The sequence below is a fragment of the Talpa occidentalis genome, unplaced genomic scaffold (genome assembly GCF_014898055.3).
Source record: "Talpa occidentalis isolate TD23 unplaced genomic scaffold, MPIMG_talOcc4v2.1 talOcc4.8, whole genome shotgun sequence".
In the NCBI taxonomy this organism is placed as follows: Eukaryota; Metazoa; Chordata; class Mammalia; order Eulipotyphla; family Talpidae; genus Talpa; species Talpa occidentalis.
Window position 1 is genome coordinate 71,709,484 of NW_023605194.1, and position 19,176 is coordinate 71,728,659.

The window sequence follows — 19,176 nt, forward strand, 5'->3', positions numbered from 1 at the left end:
CGGGCGGTCAGCGGGCGTGTGGCAGAGGGGATGTGGGGGGGTCAGACGGCCTCCCGAGGAGGAGTCCGGTCCTGTGCATATGCCTCGGGGACATGGGACCAACCCCGTGGGTGCCACTCGGCCTGGGAACACTGTGGTCAAGGCACAGGGAGGGGAAGGTGGCCTGGGGATGCCGTGGTCAAGGCGCAGGCACTGGGGGAGGGGGATGGGGCGGCCTGGGCACTGCGTGGGACCCGAGGGCCGCTGGCCACCCACTGGCCACCTGGGTGTCCCTGAGGGAGGGACAGCAGGAACCGAGTCAGGCGCCGCCCCTGGTGTGAGGTCAACTGCGGTGGCCGAAGCAGCACAGTGGGGCCATCCCAACAACAGGACATTACTCAGCCCTACGAAGGGGGCCTCGACATCTGCCGCAGTGGGGTGACCTGGTGGACTCAGGCTCAGAGAGGACAGCAAAGGGCAGAGGCCAGTCGTCTTCTCGGCTTGCCCTCAACAGCGGATCAGCCGCAGCAGCTGGCCATGAGGGGTGGGGCCACTGCTCCATAAGGACAGAGCCCGCCGCGGCAGGTGGGCAGCAACTCTGGAATGGATGGGGGCGGGCAGCAGCTCTGGAGTGGATGGGCTGTGGTGGCTGCAGGGGGCCTGAGCAGACTCAGTGCCGCTCCCTGAGGAAGGCCCTGGGTGAGGAGCCCGAGGTCTGGGTGTTTCACACGAGTGGGACAGAACTGAGCACAGAGCCAGGGCTCTGAGCTGATGGCCGGGTCCCTGGGCACAGCCCACCCAGTGGGCCCCTCACTGTCCTCATGGGCCACCCAGCCGCACATTTGCAGCTGAGTGACACGGGGTCCTGACTGAGATGTGTACCCCGAGGGCCCCACGGCCTACCGCTGAAGGGGCACAGGCACACCTATCTCCTAGCGGCCATGGTTTTGTGGGAGGCAGGAGTCCCCATTCCATCCTGGACAAGGACGCTGGCTGGCAGGGGCCTTCAGAATAGTCGGCTGCTGCCACAGCGGGGCCATCTGGGGCGGGGCAGGGCACGCTCACCCTCCTTGCACTCCAGGGCCACGCGGGACTCTAGGCTGTCCATCTGCATCTGCAGCCGCTTCAGCGTGAGGTCGTTCTCCCGGGACTTGCGCTTGTAGGCGATGAGGACCAGCACAACGATGACCAGCAGGAGGCTGCCGCCGGCAGCAATGCTCACGATGGCAGGCAGCGTCAGCAGGCTGTCGGGGGCCACGCTCACGGAGCCAGGCGAGAACACCAAGCCACCCACGTGCACCTGCGGCACAGCCAAGACTCAGGATGGGCACTGCCTGCACAGCGCCTGAGACCCCGCCCCCGCCACAGCACACTCCCCTCCCCAGGCACCTGAGCCCCCTGTAGCCCCTCAGACCCCCATGCTTAGTGAGCACCCCCACTGCTTGAGCTCCCCACGGCACCTGAGCCCCCCGCAGGGCCAGGGCGCTCACCATGACCTTGTGCTGCCCGGTGAGGCTGGGGGGCTCGCAGAGCAGCTGAGTCTCAGACACGGTGACAGTGCAGGGTGTGTCCCCGACCAGCACAGTGTAGTTAAGCTTGGCACCCCCGGTGGCTGGCGGGCAGAGGTTCTTGCCCTGGGGACATGGAGTGGGGTGACTGGAGGGCCCGGAGGAGATGCTGGGCGAGCTTTGGGGAGCCTTCAGCCAGTCCCCACAGGCAGAGAGGGCACAGGAAGGGGGAGAGGAAGGCAGGGGGAAGCGGGCCAGGGGGACAGGTGCCATGTGGACACTGGGGAAGGGGCCGGCAGGGGGCAAGTGCCACCGAGGGTCCAGGCCACACCAGGCCGGGGGGTGAGTAGGGGCCAGCAGGGCCTTGGGAGCCATGTGCACAGATGGCCAAGAGAGGGCCCTGGCAGCACCCACCTTCAGGATGATGGGGGACCCTGGCTTCTGATCCAGCACGCCCGTTGGGCTGAGCAGCTCGAAGGTGGGGTTGGGGTAGTAGATGAACTTTGTGCCGTTGTACACAAGCAGGGACTGAACGTTGTTGAACACAAAGCCAAACTCCTCGGGCTCCACAGCATCCAAGCCAGCCCGGTGGTCCGTAGTCAGGGAGGGTGCCAGGCAGGTCAGGGTGGTGGTGTTTACAACCCTGCAGACCTGGAGGGCCAGGATCAGGGCTCCCACTGGCCCCAGGTGCCCCAACCCTCCTGCTGACCCTGGGAACCCCACCCCTCCCAGCCCTGGCCACTGCCTGGGGTCCTTGCTGATGGTGAGCCAGGGTGGGGCTCCTGGTGACCAGGCAGCCCAGGCAGGGCAGCAGGGACCGGCCACAGGACTGAGGCTGCTGTCACCATGGCGCAGCCCCGGGTGGGTACTCACGTTGACAGACTCCCTGCCATTGAACTTCACGCGGATCCTGGGCTCCTGGATGATATCCAGGTTGAAGCCGGTGATAGTCAGGGGTGTGTGGCCGCTGGGACAAGAAGAGGCCGGGTCAGGGCCACCCTAACCTGGGGTAACTGGGGACACCAGCTCTGGTGCGGGGCGGCCTCACCTGGCGATGCTCCACTCTGGCTCCACCCGCTGCACCCGCGGGTCATCAATGTACTCGAACTGCAGGCTGCTGTCCACGCGGGCGCGGTCTACGCTCACGGACACAGACACGGCGCCCAGGCCTATGGCCGACGGGGGCGAGACGCACACGATCTCGCTCATTGACCGCCTGACGGGGGGAGCAGGAGCTGGTGAGGGATTGTGGCCAAGGGGAGCTTGAGGGGGTCCGGGGTGGGCCCAGAGTGCCCTGCCCTCAGATTCCCAGCCCGGTCAACCCCTGCAGGTGCACTGAGTCCCCGCTGAGCTGGGGGAGCAGGCCCTGGGCTTTGGGGAGCCCTCTGGCAGTCTCTAGAATATGACTTTAGCTTGGAGTCTGCTTAGTGAAAAGTGTCAGGTGACCACTGCAGGAAGATCCACAGGGCCCTGATGTGATGGGGGCCCAAAGCGGTAAGGGGGCCCAACGCTGTGAGGGGGGGCCCAACGTGGTGACAAGGGGGTCCCCAACGTGGTGACAGGCCCTGACGTGGTGATAGCCCAGCAGTGATGTCTATCTGGGGCCCCAGGGTCTCTCAGCCCAGGTTCTGCTACATACGAGTCCAGCCCAAGACCCTGCACCACGATGACAGGTGGCCGAGGCGGGCACTGGCCCAAGGGGAGTTTGAGTGAGCTGTACACACACAACCTGGTGCCCCGCACGCGTGCACACACACACGAGCACATGCACACACGCATGTGCACACACACTATACGTACGTGCACACTCACCCATAGAATTCGCAGGTCTGGTTGCCCAGGTGCACGGCCACGCTGCTCCCGGCCCCCAGGTAGTGCCCAGTGATGGTGACCATGGTGCCGCCAGACTCTGGCCCGCGAATGGGGGCAAGTGAGAGAACGGACGGGGTCTGGGGGCACAGAGACGGGTCGGCCGGGCCGGCCGGGGTGGGCCTGGCTGCAGGGGGAGGGCTTCTTGCCTTGGTCCAGGTGCCCTCCCCGCCCCAACCTTCAACTCCATCCCCATCCCTGACACCCCCACCCCGGCCTGTCACACCTACCACTATCCCCTCCACAAGACCATAGACCCCGCCCCAGGACACCGCCCCCCCTTGCTGCCAGGCTCGTCTGCCCTGGAACTGAGCCCCACAGGTGGCTGCCCAGTGGACAGGAGGCGGCCAGGAGGGCATGTCTGTGTGGAATTCACAGTCTCCCCAGGGAGTCTGGTGTCTCAGCTGGTGGGAGGGCCATGGCGACACTGACTAATCTATCAATTAGTTTACAAATTGAGAGCAATTTGAAAACACCTCTCCATACAGGCTACACTGATTTTTTTTGACACAAAATCGATAGGACTGAATCCGGCGTTCCCTCCAGATGGGCCTCCGGAAGGCTGCTGTCTGTCATTATGAACAGGCCCTCCCCGTGGCAGGCAGCCCCCTGAGGCCTGAGGCTGGGCCGCATCCCCTGCCAGGACCCTGGCTGATGTGCAAGCCCCATCCTGCCTCGGAAGGCCCCACCTCGGAGGCCCTGCCTCTGGCCCTCCAGGGCGGCTGCGTGCACTGGGCCTGGGGGCCTCGGCCTCCTACTCCCCAGCGCCCACGGCCACTGGCAGCTTCCACCTGCAGGAGGCGGGGCAGCGGGGGCAGTTGGACCACAGGCCAGGGCCACTGCAGAGTGAGCCACCCCCGCCACGTCCCTGGGGAAACATGACTGCATGTCCCCTAGGCACATGGGGCCTCCTCTCCTGTGGGGCTGCTGCTGGCTCTGCCTGTCAACCCCCACAGCGGGGCCTGCCCGGCCGCCACTCACCACAAAGGAGAACTGCTGGTGGGACCTGGCTGTGAACTCGGGCTTGCACTCGCCGACACACAGGTGCACAGGCCCTGCGCTGGTGCCCCCCGGGGCACGGCTCATCTCGCAGACGATCCTAGTGTGCAAAGCAGGGGCCTGAGCAGAGGTGGTGGTGGGGGGGCCCTCATGGGGTGACAGTGAAAGGGGCTGTCCCTGCCTGGGCTTCAGCCACTCCCCCAGAGTGGACAAGCCCCTGCCCCTGGCTGGAGCCTGAGTGCAGGGCCGCCTGGGCAGGTGCCGGCTAGGGGTCCGGGGCTGAGGACAGGCGGTGGCAGCACCCTGGCTGGGACCTTGGGGTTCCGTGCTCATTCCAGGAGTTTAAAGAGGGCACAAGAAAAGGGGGCAGGGAATGTGTACTCCCAGACTCCGATGGGGTCACGGGACCCACGACGGAGGCCGGATGCCTCTCAGCAAGCCCTGCAGGGGAGGGACCCGCACCCCACAGTGAGAATGGATGCCCAGCTGGGGCCACCTGCCACAGAGCCTCCAGAGGCAAAAGAGGCTGGGTGGGCAGGGGCGCTGCCCTCCCCAGCAGGCAACCCGGACCCCAGATTGGGCCGCTCAGCAGGCCTGCAGGCAGGCAGGGGCGGGCACAGACCTGCTCCTGTCATCAGGCCTTGAGAGGACCCCACTGGCCCTCTGGTTTCCCGGACAGCTCCACAGCCAACGCCTCCAAGTGGCGGATCCGACAAGCACCCCAGCCGTGGGATCTACTTGTGGCGCAGGGGTTGCAGTGAGGGCCCAGGGGTTCCCACGCCCACGGAGCCTGCACCCTCTGCTCCATGGGCACGCGAGTTAATCGCGATCTGGGGGAGACACAGTGATGCCCCTGGAGCTCGCGAGCGGGCATCTGAGGTCGGGTTGGCCTCCCTGCGGACACCCCCATCCCAGGCATCCCTGGCAGCGAGTCCTCCAGACTCTGGGGCTCTCCTGGCACTCAGGGACAGGGAGCAGAGGCCACTATGCTCAGCAGGAGGCGGCCCTGGGCCGCCAGGATAGGCCCCAGACCCGCCCCCCACGGGCACTGAGGCACCCCCCACGGGCACCAAGTCAGGACCGAGGCTGGGCTTGTGGTGGGACGGCTGCAGAGACAGTTGGGTGCTGTCACCTCTCCGCGGCCAGCGTCCCCTTGCTCCTCTGGGGCAGGGGAGCACTCCATGTCCTGGGATGGGGCCTGAGCAGGGGCTTGGCAGCAACCTGGGGAGGAGGACGGGGCCCCGGGGCCCAGGGCAGTTCATGCAGGGTGACTTCTGGGTCTGTCTCTGGGCTCCCCATTCTCCCCACACCTGCTGCATGAGGTGGTGCAGCTCTGATGTCCATGGCTCAGCTTGGCCTGGTCAGAGGGCTTCTGGACACGCTGGTGACCCAAAAAGCTCCCAGGCTGCGTTCTGCACTTTGGCCCCAAGACTGTGAGAGACTGTGATGTGCTCCCAACCCCATCTACCCCCAGGCAGCATCTGAGAACAGAGCCACACCAGCCCGCACTGTCCACGCTCCAGCCTGCTGTCCAGCACGTTGTGCCTGGCATGGCCGAGGTCAGTGGTGCAGATGTGTGGGACACTGGATGCCCACGCAGAGCCCGTGTCCAGAGGGCCTCACCACCACCTGGACCAAGGTGGATGGTGGGGAGGGCAGCAAGCCGCAGCCATGGTGTGGGGGTCCCGCGAGGTGGCACCTGAGCTTGGGGCCAGGTAGAGGCCCTGTGGTCACTGAGGTCACTGACTCAGGGACATGCGCCTGGTTTGTGGGGGCCAGGGCGTGTCTGGGGTGCCATGCTGTCCTGGGGATACCCTCGCTCCTTTCCCAGCCTCGAGTCTGGTCTCCCCAGCCCATTGCTCCCCGTGGCCTGGGACAAGCGTCCACACTAGACTCCAAGGGCCTCACGCTATTTCCACTGTCCATCTCCCAAATGGCCCCCCAACTTGGCCGTGGGGCTGTGAGAACTGCAGGTGACCCCTCCCTGCAGCGTCCAGCTCCTCCTCTTCTGGGAGCCAGGCTGGTCCTCGGGACTCCCTGCCGAGGCAGTCAGGACCTGGGGCCTGAGGCTGGGCCAGTGCCACCTCCTCCACCTGCCTTTGGCCCAGGGCTGTCCCTCTGGCCAGCCACCCAGCACACGCTGGGGACATGGGATCTCTGGTGCTAGGGCCTGCCCACCTCCCCAGGGCTGATTCTGGTTCCCGTACCCTGAGAGCTGGGTCAGCCCTTGGCATCTGAGCCTGTCCAGCCCCACCGGCAGTTGCCACAGTGACAGCGGCCAGTGCCGACTGGGTCTTATGATCAGAGACGAGGTCACGGGTGGATAGAAAGTGCGAGGGGCACAAAGGGCAGCCGCTTGCGGGCAGAGGGGCCGGAGCCTGCGGCCAGCCTGGCCCAGCTGTCCTCAGTGGAGGTCGCCAAGCTCAGGACGAGCAAGGGGGCTGGCTACTGGCTCCTCTCCAGTCCCCGTCCTCCTGCCCACTGGCAGCTCCACAGCAGCCAGATGAACACCCCAAATTGGAACATATGTCACAAGCCCGCCTGCAGCCCACACTCCGCGCCTGCCTCTAACTTGCAGCAACGTCTCCCTCGGTGAGATAAATAGATTTGTGCCGGTAGAGGCCCTGCTGGATTAAGCTGCCATCAGAGTCCCAGAAGCCAAACAAATTGCTGCCCGCAGCAGCGTGCACACCGCGGGATGAGGGGAGGGGCCAGCCGCGGCAGGTGGAGACCAGCGTGGGCTGGGCTGCAGGCCTGGGGTGGCGACTCACCGCTCGGCCACGACATAGTCCCCGGGCAGGGGTGTGCAGGGCACCCCGGCCACCTGCACATGCTGGGCGATCTCGGCGAAGGCCAGGCCGAGGTTCACACCGCGGATGGTCACTCGCGTCCCTCCTTCTGGAGGCCCCGACACCGTTAGAATCTGAGGGAGAGAGAGAGTCAGCATCCAGCTCACACCCCAGATTGTGTGCGAGCATGCGGCCCCAGCGGGCATCTACATGGCCAGCTCTCCCCACAGCCTGCCCCCTGCCTGGCCATACTGGACACCTGTGTGTGCAGCATGGCTGGCACAGGGCCGAGCAGACACAGGGCCCAGGCCCACGCAGCCTCCCCAACCTCCCCAGACCCTGAGATGGGATGGCCCCACGGCCCCTGGGCTCAGCCCTGTTCTCATGGGGCCACCACACGAAGGGCGGATGGCAGGGACGGCAGAGGCGTGAGCAGGTGGGCGGGGAAATCAGGACAACTTGGGAATCTGGACCTAGAGGAGCCTGGACTGGGCCCCCAGGGCAGGGAATGGGGTGCAGACTGAGGGTGGGGGCCAGGGCCCTGGCCAGGGGCTGTGATTAGGTTGCTGCGGGATGAAAGGGGCCGGCCCTGTTCTTGGCCTTGTTCTGCAAAACTGCCCACAGGTCTGCTGAGCCAGGCAGACACAGCTGTGTACCCGCAGGCTCTGGTCAGCAAAGACCTTTATCTTTTAATTTCTTTACGCAGGGTCCGGAGGCTAGGAAAGGCCGAGTCGGGCCCCAGGATACTCCAACCCAGCCTAGGGCATGGAAGTGCCACCCGGGGCTGGACACGGGCAGGGAAGGTAGAGCTTAGGCCACCTCTTGGAGTGGGTGGGCTCAGGGCCCACGGCCGTCCCTCAGGTGCAGCACAGCGCGGCCCCTGAAAGGAAGGGCACATGCCTGCTCTCGGCCACAAGAATGGAGAGGTGGGGAGTGGAGCCGCCCTGCCGAGACCCCAGCACTCCACACAGGCCTGCAGGACTGCTGATCTGGAGACCCCACCTGTCCTCGCTACGGGTCAGGAGTCCCCCCAAACTGTGGGTAAGGATAGATGGGGACGGGTCCCGGCTCAGGGAGTGGGCGGCCCAGCCAGGCCGCCCCAAGCTCTTGGCTTCCTACCCTCTGCTGCGGGCCTGGGGGCCCTCTCCACCCTCCCACTTTCCTGCCCCCCTCCTCTCCCCTCCCGGGTCTGCTCAGCTGGCTCACTTCACCCCGGTCACCTGGCTGGGGTTGATTCCCTTTTCTGGGAGTGAAATGTCCCCCAATGAATAAAAATTAACAACATTCATGGAACTAATCTAGGTGGGCAGCTGAGGGGCTTATGTACTCAGGGGAGGCTGCGGGCCAGAGAGGAGGGAGTGGCTGGCCCAGCTGTCCTGGTCCAGGGTTCTGAGATGACCACTCCCCTGTGCCCCCCCAAGCCCCCGGTAACCTCCGGGCTCTGGGATCCTGGTTGAGCAGAAGCAGGGCCTGGGTGCCCCCAGCCGCCTACTGCAGGACCTCAGGGCCCCGGTGCCTCGGGCCCTGGCTCGCTCTCCTCCCCCCTTTTATTTTTAAAGCCACATTCTCGCACTCACTACAGTTAATTACAACCTTTCAGAAAAACTGTGAAATGAAATCTTTCTGGAAAGCCTAAAAATACTTTGTCTTGCAGGTAGCGGGGGCCGGTGGGGGGGGGGGGCGGGGACGGAACCTGCAGGTTCCTATCGCTGTGAGTCGCAGATGCCTGCCCCTCTGCTGCTGCTGTGGGCTCAAGGGGTTGCTCCAGAGGCCGGCAGGCCAGGGAGCGCTCTTGGTGCCACCTGCCATTCTGAGGAGGAAAACCTCTCACCGTCTCGGAGTGAAGGGGGCCCCAGATGTCATGGGGCGTAGAGGCCCCGGCTGCCTGGCCGTTACGGTCACAGGGACCATGCCCGCCACTCAGGCCCCGCGGGCTGCAGGGAGACACTGGGGCATGTGCTGCAGCCAGCCCTCCCGCTGGCATTGCCCGCTGAGCCACCATAGGGGACAGTGGCCAGGCTAACCCCATTGGGCCATGTGGGCCAGCAGCGAGCCTCCCGCCTGCGCTATCTCCACGCAGCGCCTCGCCCAAGAGGGCGGCCAGTCCTCAGTCCTTTGGGTGGGCCACCTGGGGCTGGCTTTCAGGGAGGTGGGTGGGCCTCTCTGACCAGCTATCAGCACCCCAGAGGCTCACAGCCGGGAAAGGGGTCCTGAGAGCCACCAGATAGCCTGGGTCTGCTGGCAGCCCTGAGGGTCACACCTTCTACGGGAAGGACCTGAGGTCTCCCCAGCAGCCCCCAGCGGGACCCGCCAGGCAGAAGCACTTTGAGGAGACGGTGACTGCCCCCCTCCCACGCCACGGGCAAAGCCAAGTCCTGCCTGCAGTTCTGCTGCCTGCGCCCACGCTGGTCAGGGGCCCAGAGCCCAGGATGGGCAGCGTCCCTTCCCTTCTGCGTGAGCTTGTGAACACAAGTGAGCCTATGCACTGGGAGTGCACATGCATGTGCATATGCATGCCTGTGTGTGCACACAGGGGTGTGGATGCATCCGTGTGTGCAGGTGTGTGCATGTGTGTGTGCAGGCATCTGTGGGTGTGTACAAGCATGTGCGGGTGTGTGGGTGTCCATGTGCAGGCATGTGTGCATGGGTGTGCACAGGTATGCGTGTGCACGTGCGTGTACATGCATGTATGGGTTGTGCATGTGTGCAGGTGTATCCCTGTGCAGGCATGTGTGTGCGGTCATGTGCAGTGTGCACGTGCAGGTGTGTGCAGTGTGTGGGTCTGTCCACATGTAGGCGTGTGCGCTGGTGGGCATGTGTGCAGGTGCATGCACATTTATGTGTGTGCACATGTGTGCATGTCCCCATGTGGGTATGTGTGTGTGTAGGTGTGTGCATGTGAAGGCATGTAGCAGCTTGCACGGGTGGGTGGCAGTGGCAGCGGTGGCCTTGGTGGGCAGGGGCAGGGACAAGGCAGGGGCAGGGCTCTCCACAGCAGCATCTGTCCAGCTCCAGGTGCAACACAACACGCTGCTCTCCCTCCTGACCTGGTCACTTGTGCATTGACGTCCCGCTAACGAGGATGTAAACAAACCAACGGGCGCAGGGCACACACCAACCTTCCCCCCCCAGGCTGGCCGAATCCTCTGCCCATAGGTTGGGGCCTAGGCCCTGGCCCTGGGCAGGGTCCAGCGGTCTTTCCTGTGGGTCAGCTTGGCCGCCCGACGAGCACGGGTTTGTCCTGGGCAGCTTCCCAGCACTGGTGGCTCAAGGACATGGAGGGAGGTCTCTGCTGGTCCAGTGAAAGCAGCAGGGAGGCTCTGGGCCCACGGGCCGCCCCCACACCGTCTGCACCCCTGCGCCCCTCCTGCTCCCCTCTGATAGCTGCAGTCGATCAGCGGGTTCCTTCCCCTGATCATGAAGACTCGGGCCCGCAGCTGGCGGCAGGTGAGGACGAGTGGAGGTGACAGGGCGGACAGAGCTGGGGAAGGCGGCCTTGCGCACACACAGGGTCTCCTGTGGGCTGCCAAGGGCACCACTCCCCTGTCCTCCCCCTTGGGGTGGCTGATCTGGCTCTCAGGCTGGCGGGGAGGTGGAGCCCGGCTGGCGGGGAGGTGGAGCCCAGCTGCGTGGCCATCGAGCACCTCCAGTGACGCCTCATGGGGCCGGCAGAAATGCAGGCACATAGCAGGAGGCCTAGCCCTCACCGGCTCCACCCAGCACCAGCGGGACACTGTGCATACGCGCCTTGGCGCCCCACGGGGGCACCCGACACAGTCAGCTCGGCCAGAGCCATTGTGAGCCGCCTAGGGTGTGGAGGCCAGGGTGGCTGTCGGTCCGTGGGTCCCCTCACCCTGAGGGGTGGCGCCGGTCATGGGAGCCCCATGATGAAGGGGGCCGGAGTGCAAAGACACCGTCCCCTCCCTGCCTGCTGCATCTCTGTCTGGTCAACGACAGCCGAGGTTCTCAGTTATTCTTCAGGGACAGTCTGGGCTCCTCAGGGTCCACTTCCCAGCTCAGCTGCCCCGGTCTGGCCCCCGACACACACCGGCTGTGGCCACGGCACTGCTGCCCAACTGGCCACGGCAAGAAGAACTGCTGGGGCCGCTGAGACCCATGACCCGCCCAGCACAGCCCAGCCGGGACCGCGGGGCCGGACCAGGGTGGGTCCACCACGCCGTGTCCACCTGGACGGGCATCGCTGGTGGTGAAGGGCTCAGTCACTGCCAGGGCCACGTGACGCCTGGTTTCATAACAGTGCTACGTTGTGTAAGAAGCTAATTTTGGAGGACCTGGGTGAAGGGGATATGAAAGTTCTTTGTACTATTTTTGTACCTTTTTCTAAGTCTGCAATTAATTCAGCAATAAAAAGTTTAAAAGACTGGAAAGGACATTTCGGAGATGGGAGGGGAGCAGGGGCAGGCCCCACAGGCTGCAGGACACCCCACTTCTGCAGGGGACCCGCAGCCCCCTCGCCTGTCCCGCTGGACCTCGGCCACCTGGACTGGCACAGAGTTGCCCCCCCGAACCCACTTTCACCCCAAGCCTCTCCGGAAAAGCAGTGACAGTGGACCACCCTGATTTTCCCCAACACCTCAGGGGTGCAGATGCACCATGAAGCTGGGTCCCACACCAGCAGCCATGGGCCCAGGCTGGCCAGCCGGCAGCCAGCCCAAGCCCCTGGGTGGGGCCGGCAGGGTAGGGACCAGGCTACCTGAGCAGGCACGGAGGGAGGCTGGTTTCAGCACCTGTCCACAGCAGCAGAGCTGTGGCAAGAAAGCCAGAGAAGGTTCCAGGCCGGACTGATGGAGCAGTAGGACCAGCACCGCCGGGCAGGTCGCAGCCTCCTGCCTAGGCGCCGGGCGTGGGGCACAGCCGGGCTTGCGGGAGGGGTGGCCCGACTTCGGGGCAGTGTCGGCCCTCATGCCCCACTGTCCACCCAGCACCCCCATGCCTCAAAGCCCGCCCAGCATCTCCACTGCCCACCCAGTGCTCCCATCGCTCACCTGGCACCCCCACACCCCACAGCCCACTCGGCACCCCCACTGCCTGCCTAGCACCCCACAGCCCACCCGGCGGCCCCACAGCCAGCTTGGCGCTGTCCATGCTGCCCTGCCCTGTGCGCAGCAGGCTCATCTGCCCCCCAGTCCTCTGCCCGCTGGGAGCAGCAGGGCCCCGGGTTCCAGGGTAGCAGGTGGTCGTCTGAGTGCAAACCCGGTGTGGCTGCTGCGCATGAGTGGGTGTGGGCCTGTCCCTGCAGGACTCCGCCGGCTCTGCTGTCTGGAAGGGTGCGCACTCTCCCACTGAGGGCACCCGCCTCCCCTTGGGCCACCTCCAGGGTCTCCTCCTGTGGGCTCAGGACACTCCCGGAGTTACCCAGCCAGGGACGGCCAAAGCCAGAGCGAAGGTGTGGGGGGCAGCTTTACCCCGCATCCCCGCAACTGCCCAGGCCCTAGCGGCCGTTGGTGACAGGGCAGTGGGCATGACCGGCGCTGAGTGGCCTCGGGGCCCCAGCGTCAGTGCCTGCAGCTGTCCCCTGGCTGCCCATCGTGCTCAGTGGCCTGTGCTTCAGCAGACACGCTCTTGGGGCGCTCTTATGCTTCTTCCTGTGACCACAAGGGCAGAGGCGCCCTGAGGGCAGCGCGGTCACCCCTCTCCCCGCTTTGCAGCCAGGGTCATCGCAGCCCCTGGGCCCCAGACCTGCCAGGAACACTCAGCCACCCAGAAGTGTCCACTCACATGGAGCCAACCCTCGTCCTGCTCTGGGGATGCCCCATGGCGACCTGGCTCTGCCCCTAGGATGCTCCAACTGGCCTTGTCCTCATGCCTGGCCCCATCCCTCCACCGGGCTGCATCCCATAGAAGATGGTGCTATTCCAGGGTGCTCCACACACCCCCACCTGCCCTGGGCCCCCCGGCTTACCTCTGTGATCTGGGGGTGGGAACACTTGACGTCGCGGCTGGACCAGTCGAGCCAGGGCCCCGAGGGTCCAGGGCAATGCGGTCGCAGGGTGCACCTGCGCTCCCCACCACACCAGCCACACTGGAACTTGCGGTCGGCCTTGAGGCAGAGGCCGCAGCTTTCCCGCTGGGCAGCGCACTTATACAGGTGGACTGCAGGGAGAGGTGCGGGACTCAGGGGTCCGCACGGCCCCCCCAACTCCCAGGCACGCTGGGAGTTGCCCCAACGGGCCCATGATGGCAGAGCTTGGATCAGGCCAGCCCTCACAAGACCAAGGCTGTCACTGCGGGGAGCGGACAGAGCTGGCCCCAGGAGGGGCTAAGGGCAAAACAGCTTGGGAAGAGTCCCGGCTCTGAACCCAGTGGACAGGGCTTTAATCATGGCTCCACTGCTTCCAAGTGGGCGTGGAAGAGGTGACCCCCGCCTCTCCGCCTGGCTCCCGCCCACCCAGCGCCCTGCAGAGGCGGGTGTGGGTGTGCGGGCAGGGGCTGGGTGAGGGTGCAGGCAGGGGCGAGTGCAAGCTGGGATGTGGGTGGAGGGCCGGGCAGGCGGGTGGCCATCTGCAGCAGGCCTGCTCGCTGGTCCTGCTCATCCCCTGGCTCTGATCTCTGCCACAACCTGTGCTCATGTGGGGTTCCATCGCCAGGTCAGGGCTCAGCCCTCACTCCAGGCCAAAACGAAACATGTGGGAAGGGGCCTTGGGAGCTTGGGGGGCCAGGCCCAGAGCTGGGGCAGGCTGCAGGCCTGGGGTGCAGGCAGCAGGCCACGTGCCCCAGAGGGTCAGCTGGCTCCCAGGCCAGGGCCTCGGGCAGCTCTGCAAACCTTCAGGGGCCTCTCCCCGCCCCACTACTGTCAGGGGTCAGGTGGGGACACTGGTACTGGGACCCCACAGGCCTGTGGGAGCATAAGCCAGCTTCGGACAGCCAGGACTCTTGGTGCCCTGACCAGTGCCCGCTGGATCAGCAGTCCCCGCCCGGGCCCTGGCCACGCCTGCCTTGCACTCCGCCCATGCCCCGCCCACACCCACCACGCGCCTCACCTTGCAGGCCTTGCGGGTTGTCAATGATGAAGTTGCCATTCCAGACCACAGCGAAGTCCACGGCCAGGTTGCTGGTGTCCACCCCATCATACTGGTACTGTGGGAGGAGGCAGGCACTGAGGCCGGGCACGGCCAGGGGCAGACTCCCCTCCCAGTGGACCCAGAGGCCCAGCTCTCTCAGCTGGACATAGCCCCTCCGCCCTCCTCATCCTGAGGGGTGGCCCAGCCCGGCTCTCCCCTGCCATCCCTCCTGTCCTGGGGCTGTTACCGGCCCCGGACAGCTGCCTGATAAGAGGTGGCTCTCATCACGCGCCCCCATCCCTGCTGGCTCCCACAGAGAGCGCAAAGGACACCTGGCCTGGGGTTATCACTGAGCTGGGAGGGTTGACCCTCGATGCTCCAGATGCACAATTCCTGCCCCCGCACCCCGCCCCTTGCCGGCCAATTCCTTCTCTGCCCCCGTCAGCACCCCTGGGGTGGGGTAGGGCTCACTGCAGCCTCCCGAGGCCAAGGGGGCTCCTGAGCTGAGTCTTGGGCCCAGTGCCCCTATCCCTCCATCCCCTGGGCCTGCTGGCAGGGGTTCTGGGGCTCCCACATGCCCTATGCCAAGGTGGAGTGGGCATGGGGGGCATGGGTGGGGGCTGGGCAGGTGTGGAGGGGTGCAGGCCAGGGGCCAGGAGGGGTAGGGGACTGGGGGGCCAGGTAGGCGGGGGCCAGGCACAGTGAGGGGTGCAGGCCGTGGGCCGGGTGGGGGTGACGGGTGGGCGGGGGCGGCCATGCCCCTCACCGAGCTGTTCTGGCACTGCACACTGGAGCTGTTGAAGCGCAGGGCGGGCACGCGGTGGACAGCGCCCTGGATGCTGAGGACGCACTCGTAGCCTCGCTGGCCGGACTGCGGCTGCGGCAGGTTCCGGGCCTTCAGGGTGATGGGCTTGACCTCGCCGACCGGGATCAGGATCTCGGCCGTGGGAACCAGCTGGGGGCAGTCCTGGGGCAGCAGGGTAGTATGAGGCTGGTTCTGGCACCATTGCCTCCAAGCGGCCCTCCGTCTGGCTGCTGCCCCAGCCCAGGGGTGGCCCACACCCAGACATGCCCTTAGAGCTTGGAGTGCATCTCCCAGCCCTGCCGGGCAGCTGAGCATTGGCCCCTGAGACGGAGACACAGGACAAAGGGGCTCCGAGGCTCCCCGCCTGGAACTCCAGGGCTTCATGTGGTCCTGTTCAGCGGCTCCAGTCCCCCTGCCCAGATGCCCCGTCCAGCGGCCATCCATGTTCCTGCCCGGCAGCCTGCCTGGCGACCACCAACCCTCGCGGTACTCGCCCTTAAAACTGCTCTGCGGCCAACCTGTTCCTCATCAGGCCACCTGGACTGGGGAAAACAGCTCGAGAGCCCATCCAGGGGCGGGAGTTGGGGTGGGAGTGGTGGGCGCCTGCGGGACAGAGGGGCTATGGGCAGCGGTACCCCTCACTGCTACCGATGCTGCACCCCAACTTCCCCCCAGTGCCCCCTCTGCCCACGTGAAGTGGACCCTGGCCTCTGTGGAAGGGTGAAGGGACAGCTATTGCTTCTTTATTCCCGTCAGCTGGGCAGGCAGGAATGACCGGTGTTTCTAGGGTCCCATGACCACTAAATTGCCAGGTCCTGTCTCCGAAGGATGCCAAGGCTTTCTACAAAGTGAGCCCAGGGACACTTCCTGTGGGGAGCTGTCTAGGAGGTACCTTGGGTCCCAGGGCCCATGTCTTGCGGCAGCCTCCCCTAAGGCCCGACTCGCCCAGGCACGTGCAGGCACACTCGGTGCACACCCTCCTGTCTAGGCATGAGCGGCCCCTGGGCCAGCAGGGCTCTGGCAGACCCCTGGGGGCGGGAAGGCCCAGGTGTGAGGCCCCTGGTGTGGGGCCTCCATCAGCAGCAGCCCCTCCACTGAGGCCCCCCTTGGGCTAAGGTGACTCCCTGGCTGAGGCCCCCCCACTGAGGTCCCCACTCCAGGGGAGGCAAGTCCCCGGCAGGGTCTGCGTCGGGCGCTTTTATGCCCACTCTCTTTTAAGATTTTCAACATTCTTTTAAATTAAAATTCTCATTTTTCAGCTTTACCTGGCATGCTTGGTCCACTTGGCACCGCACACACCCAGGCCTGCCGCCGCCCATCTGCCCAGAGCCGGGGTCGTGCTCCTGCGGCACCAGTGCCATCAGCTAACACCCTGCAGCAGCCCCAGGCAGCAGCGCTCGCAGCCCCGCCCCAGGCTGTCTGCCACGCTCACCACCCCTTTGCCTGCGTCCAGACCCGGGCCCTGGCCAGGAGGGGCGGCGCTGCTGTCCGGTGGTCTGTGAGCCCCTGCTGCCACCTCCAGACCCTCTGTGTGACCTTGAGGGAACGCAGGCACACCTGTGTGCAGGAACACACCAGGCATTATGCGGTCCAGACCTGCCAGCTGGCCACACTGGGCATGGAACACTGGCCACGGGACGCCCCCCACTGGGGGACAGTGGGGAGCAGTGGAAAGAAGGCCGGCATGCAAGCTCTGGCTGCGGACAGTAGGGGCGTGGGCGGGAACCCTGGTGTGGTGCTCCACTCCCACTGTCCTCAGGCCACCCGCCAGCTCCATAGCAGTCAGAGCTGAGGCCAGGAGAGGGGGACAGAAGGACGGCTGAGTGGACGTGTCCCCAGCAGCCAAGTTGCAGCCCCCAGGCTGTAGTTCAGGCCCCCAGTGTCCTGGGCTCTGGAGCCTGGACACGGTGCCTGGACACACAGTGCTCTGGCCGCAGCACCGCCGCCTGCTCAGGCTTTATAGCAGCAGGCGCAGGCTGGCTCCCAGGAGAGAAGGCCAGGAGCAGGGGGAATGGAGCAGGGGCCGGCCTACCTCAGAGGTGTTGATGCGGCCCTCCTGGAAGGAGCAGGTGGAGGGGTCATGCGTGCACAGGTTGCGGTACTTGCACCAGTGGCAGCGGAAAGCACTGTTCACGCAGGACAGGCACCTGCAAGGACCCAGCGGTCAGGCCCGGCCTCAGCTGGCCCCACTCCAGGGCTCCCAGGCAGGCATCCAGCACATGGGCCCGGGGGACCAGGAATGTCTGTGCTGGGGGCAACGGGGGCTAGGCACATGGGTGGGGACCCCTCCCGGGGAGAAAGCCAGGGCCCCCCCGGTGTCACCCCCCCTCCGGGTGCTAGGCAGCTCCCCTGGCCTTTGGCAGGGTGCCCCTGCCTGCCAGCATGGAGAGTTTGCTGTCCCCCCAGCTATGTCAGACGAGAGCGTGGGAACTGGGCTAGGGGAGGACAGCGCGAAGTTGAGCGTTATTTGCAAGAGCCGAATCACCTGTTACTTTAAGGCCTGAAACCACATTTGTGTGCTCAGAGAGGGCTCAGGATGCCTGGTGCTGGTTTTGGGACATAAAGAGCACTCAGCAGCTTCTCTGCCCTCTCTCCAGCCCGGGCTCTGCTCTGTGGGCTGGCAACGGCTACCTCCTCTGCAGCCTCAGAGGGGCCGAAGGTCCCAGGACTCTCCTGAGCTGACTGCCAGCCCCGCCCACAGCAGACCCCCACCCCAGCTGACCACCAGTCCCACCAGCAGCAGACCCCTCCCCAGCTGACCACCAGCCCTGCCCTCAGCCAGGCCCAGTGTGCTCAAAGCTTGGAAGCCCACGTTGCTGCCCTTTGTCCCGCCCCAAGCCTGGAGTCGGGGCCCTGGCTGGAGGCCGGGCAGCCTCTGGGCCATACTGGCCTGCAGTGCTGTCCCAGAGGCCCAGCCTTCCTCTCTCAGGCCATGCACAGCTCCTGGGTGTGGGGCCCCACCCCTGCTCTAGAGGTCAGAAAGCACCACCGGTGGGTGGCTCAGCCCTGCCCTGCTCCCTGTGGGGCTGGGCCCTCCGGGGCTCCTGTACACAGCTCCCAGTCCCTGCTTTCAATTCAGATCCTCCTCACTGTTTCACTTGAGAAGTGTGGTTCAGCGTAGTGGGGGTCAGGAGCATGAATGAAGTCAGAGGCTGTGGTGTGAGTGCCATTGAGGCTAAAACCACCGATGAAATGGAAAGTGCTAAAACACACTGAAGGTACATGCCAAGCCTGGCCTGTAGGGGGTGCTCAGACAGCTGTGCCCTCTGCTGCCAGGGTAGAGGGATGCCTGCGTCCAGCCCTGCCCACCCAGCCCTCCGGCTCACAGTTGGTGGGCACTGCAGTTGTAGAACTTGAACTCCGTGCTCACGAATATCTTCCCTGTCTCCTTGGACCTCAGCTGCAGCTCAAGCCCAAACCAGTCTGGAAAAGGAACAAAGAGAGTGACAACTGGGGTAGGTCATGAGCCACCTGGAGGCTATCAGGCACAGAGGGTGGCTGAGCCTGCCTGTATCACCTCAGCACAGAGGGGGTGGCTGAGCCTACCTGTATCATCTCAGCACAGAGGAGATGGAGCCTGCCTGCATCACCTCATGAGAGGGTAGGTGGGGCCTGCTTGAATCATCTCTCCCCCCAGAGCTCCTCTGGTCCTGCGTCACTGCCCCCCAGCCCTGTCCAGGCCAGCTGCCTGCCACCCAATTAGAAGGAAGCCCTAGCCGATGCCCAGAGCACCCACCAGTCAGTGTTCAGTCCCAAGGCTGGGGCAGAGCTAGGCAGGCCAGGCCTGGGGAGGCCCTGCAAGTTTGGCATGGTGCTTGCCTTCTGGGGGACATGGTGGACACCATCCGTGCCCATGAGCCTCCTGGTTCCTGACCACTTCCAGGCTGGTCATTGGTTTTCAGCTCACACAGCAAGCTCTGCCGGGGTGCCGCTGTGTCCCCGGCCTGTAGCCTGGTGGGCAGCCCGAGCAGGCGCTTCTCACCTCGGTCCAGAGGGATGACGGGGACCTCCTTGGGCCCCGGCGAGACACAGACGACCTGGCTCCCGGACACCTGTCCCTCCACCTCTGTCAGGTTCCCGAAGGCACAAGCGATGCCGGCAGAGAGGTCGGGAGCATCGCTTACCACCAGGCTGAGCTGCGGGCAGAGAGGCTCAGTAGGTGGGTGCAGGACCCCTGGAAGGACGCGGCCAAGCCAGCACTGCCC

General features: G+C 65.3%; 1 protein-coding gene across 1 annotated transcript in view; it reads right to left on the bottom strand.

Moving 5' to 3' along the window:
- The window catches only part of PLXNA2 (plexin A2), an 82,518-nt gene that overhangs the window by 13,004 nt on the left and 50,338 nt on the right, over window positions 1-19,176 (bottom strand). The window contains exons 7-20 of the mRNA XM_037497572.2: window positions 18,954-19,107; window positions 18,298-18,394; window positions 17,004-17,118; window positions 14,933-15,133; window positions 14,146-14,242; window positions 13,068-13,258; window positions 7,127-7,278; window positions 4,338-4,455; window positions 3,300-3,436; window positions 2,536-2,703; window positions 2,361-2,454; window positions 1,902-2,138; window positions 1,470-1,613; window positions 1,045-1,279 (exon numbers count right to left, since the gene is read on the bottom strand). Of these exons, the coding sequence (XP_037353469.1) occupies window positions 1,045-1,279; window positions 1,470-1,613; window positions 1,902-2,138; window positions 2,361-2,454; window positions 2,536-2,703; window positions 3,300-3,436; window positions 4,338-4,455; window positions 7,127-7,278; window positions 13,068-13,258; window positions 14,146-14,242; window positions 14,933-15,133; window positions 17,004-17,118; window positions 18,298-18,394; window positions 18,954-19,107 (2,140 nt within the window). The remainder of the gene's footprint in view (window positions 1-1,044; window positions 1,280-1,469; window positions 1,614-1,901; window positions 2,139-2,360; window positions 2,455-2,535; window positions 2,704-3,299; window positions 3,437-4,337; window positions 4,456-7,126; window positions 7,279-13,067; window positions 13,259-14,145; window positions 14,243-14,932; window positions 15,134-17,003; window positions 17,119-18,297; window positions 18,395-18,953; window positions 19,108-19,176) is intronic.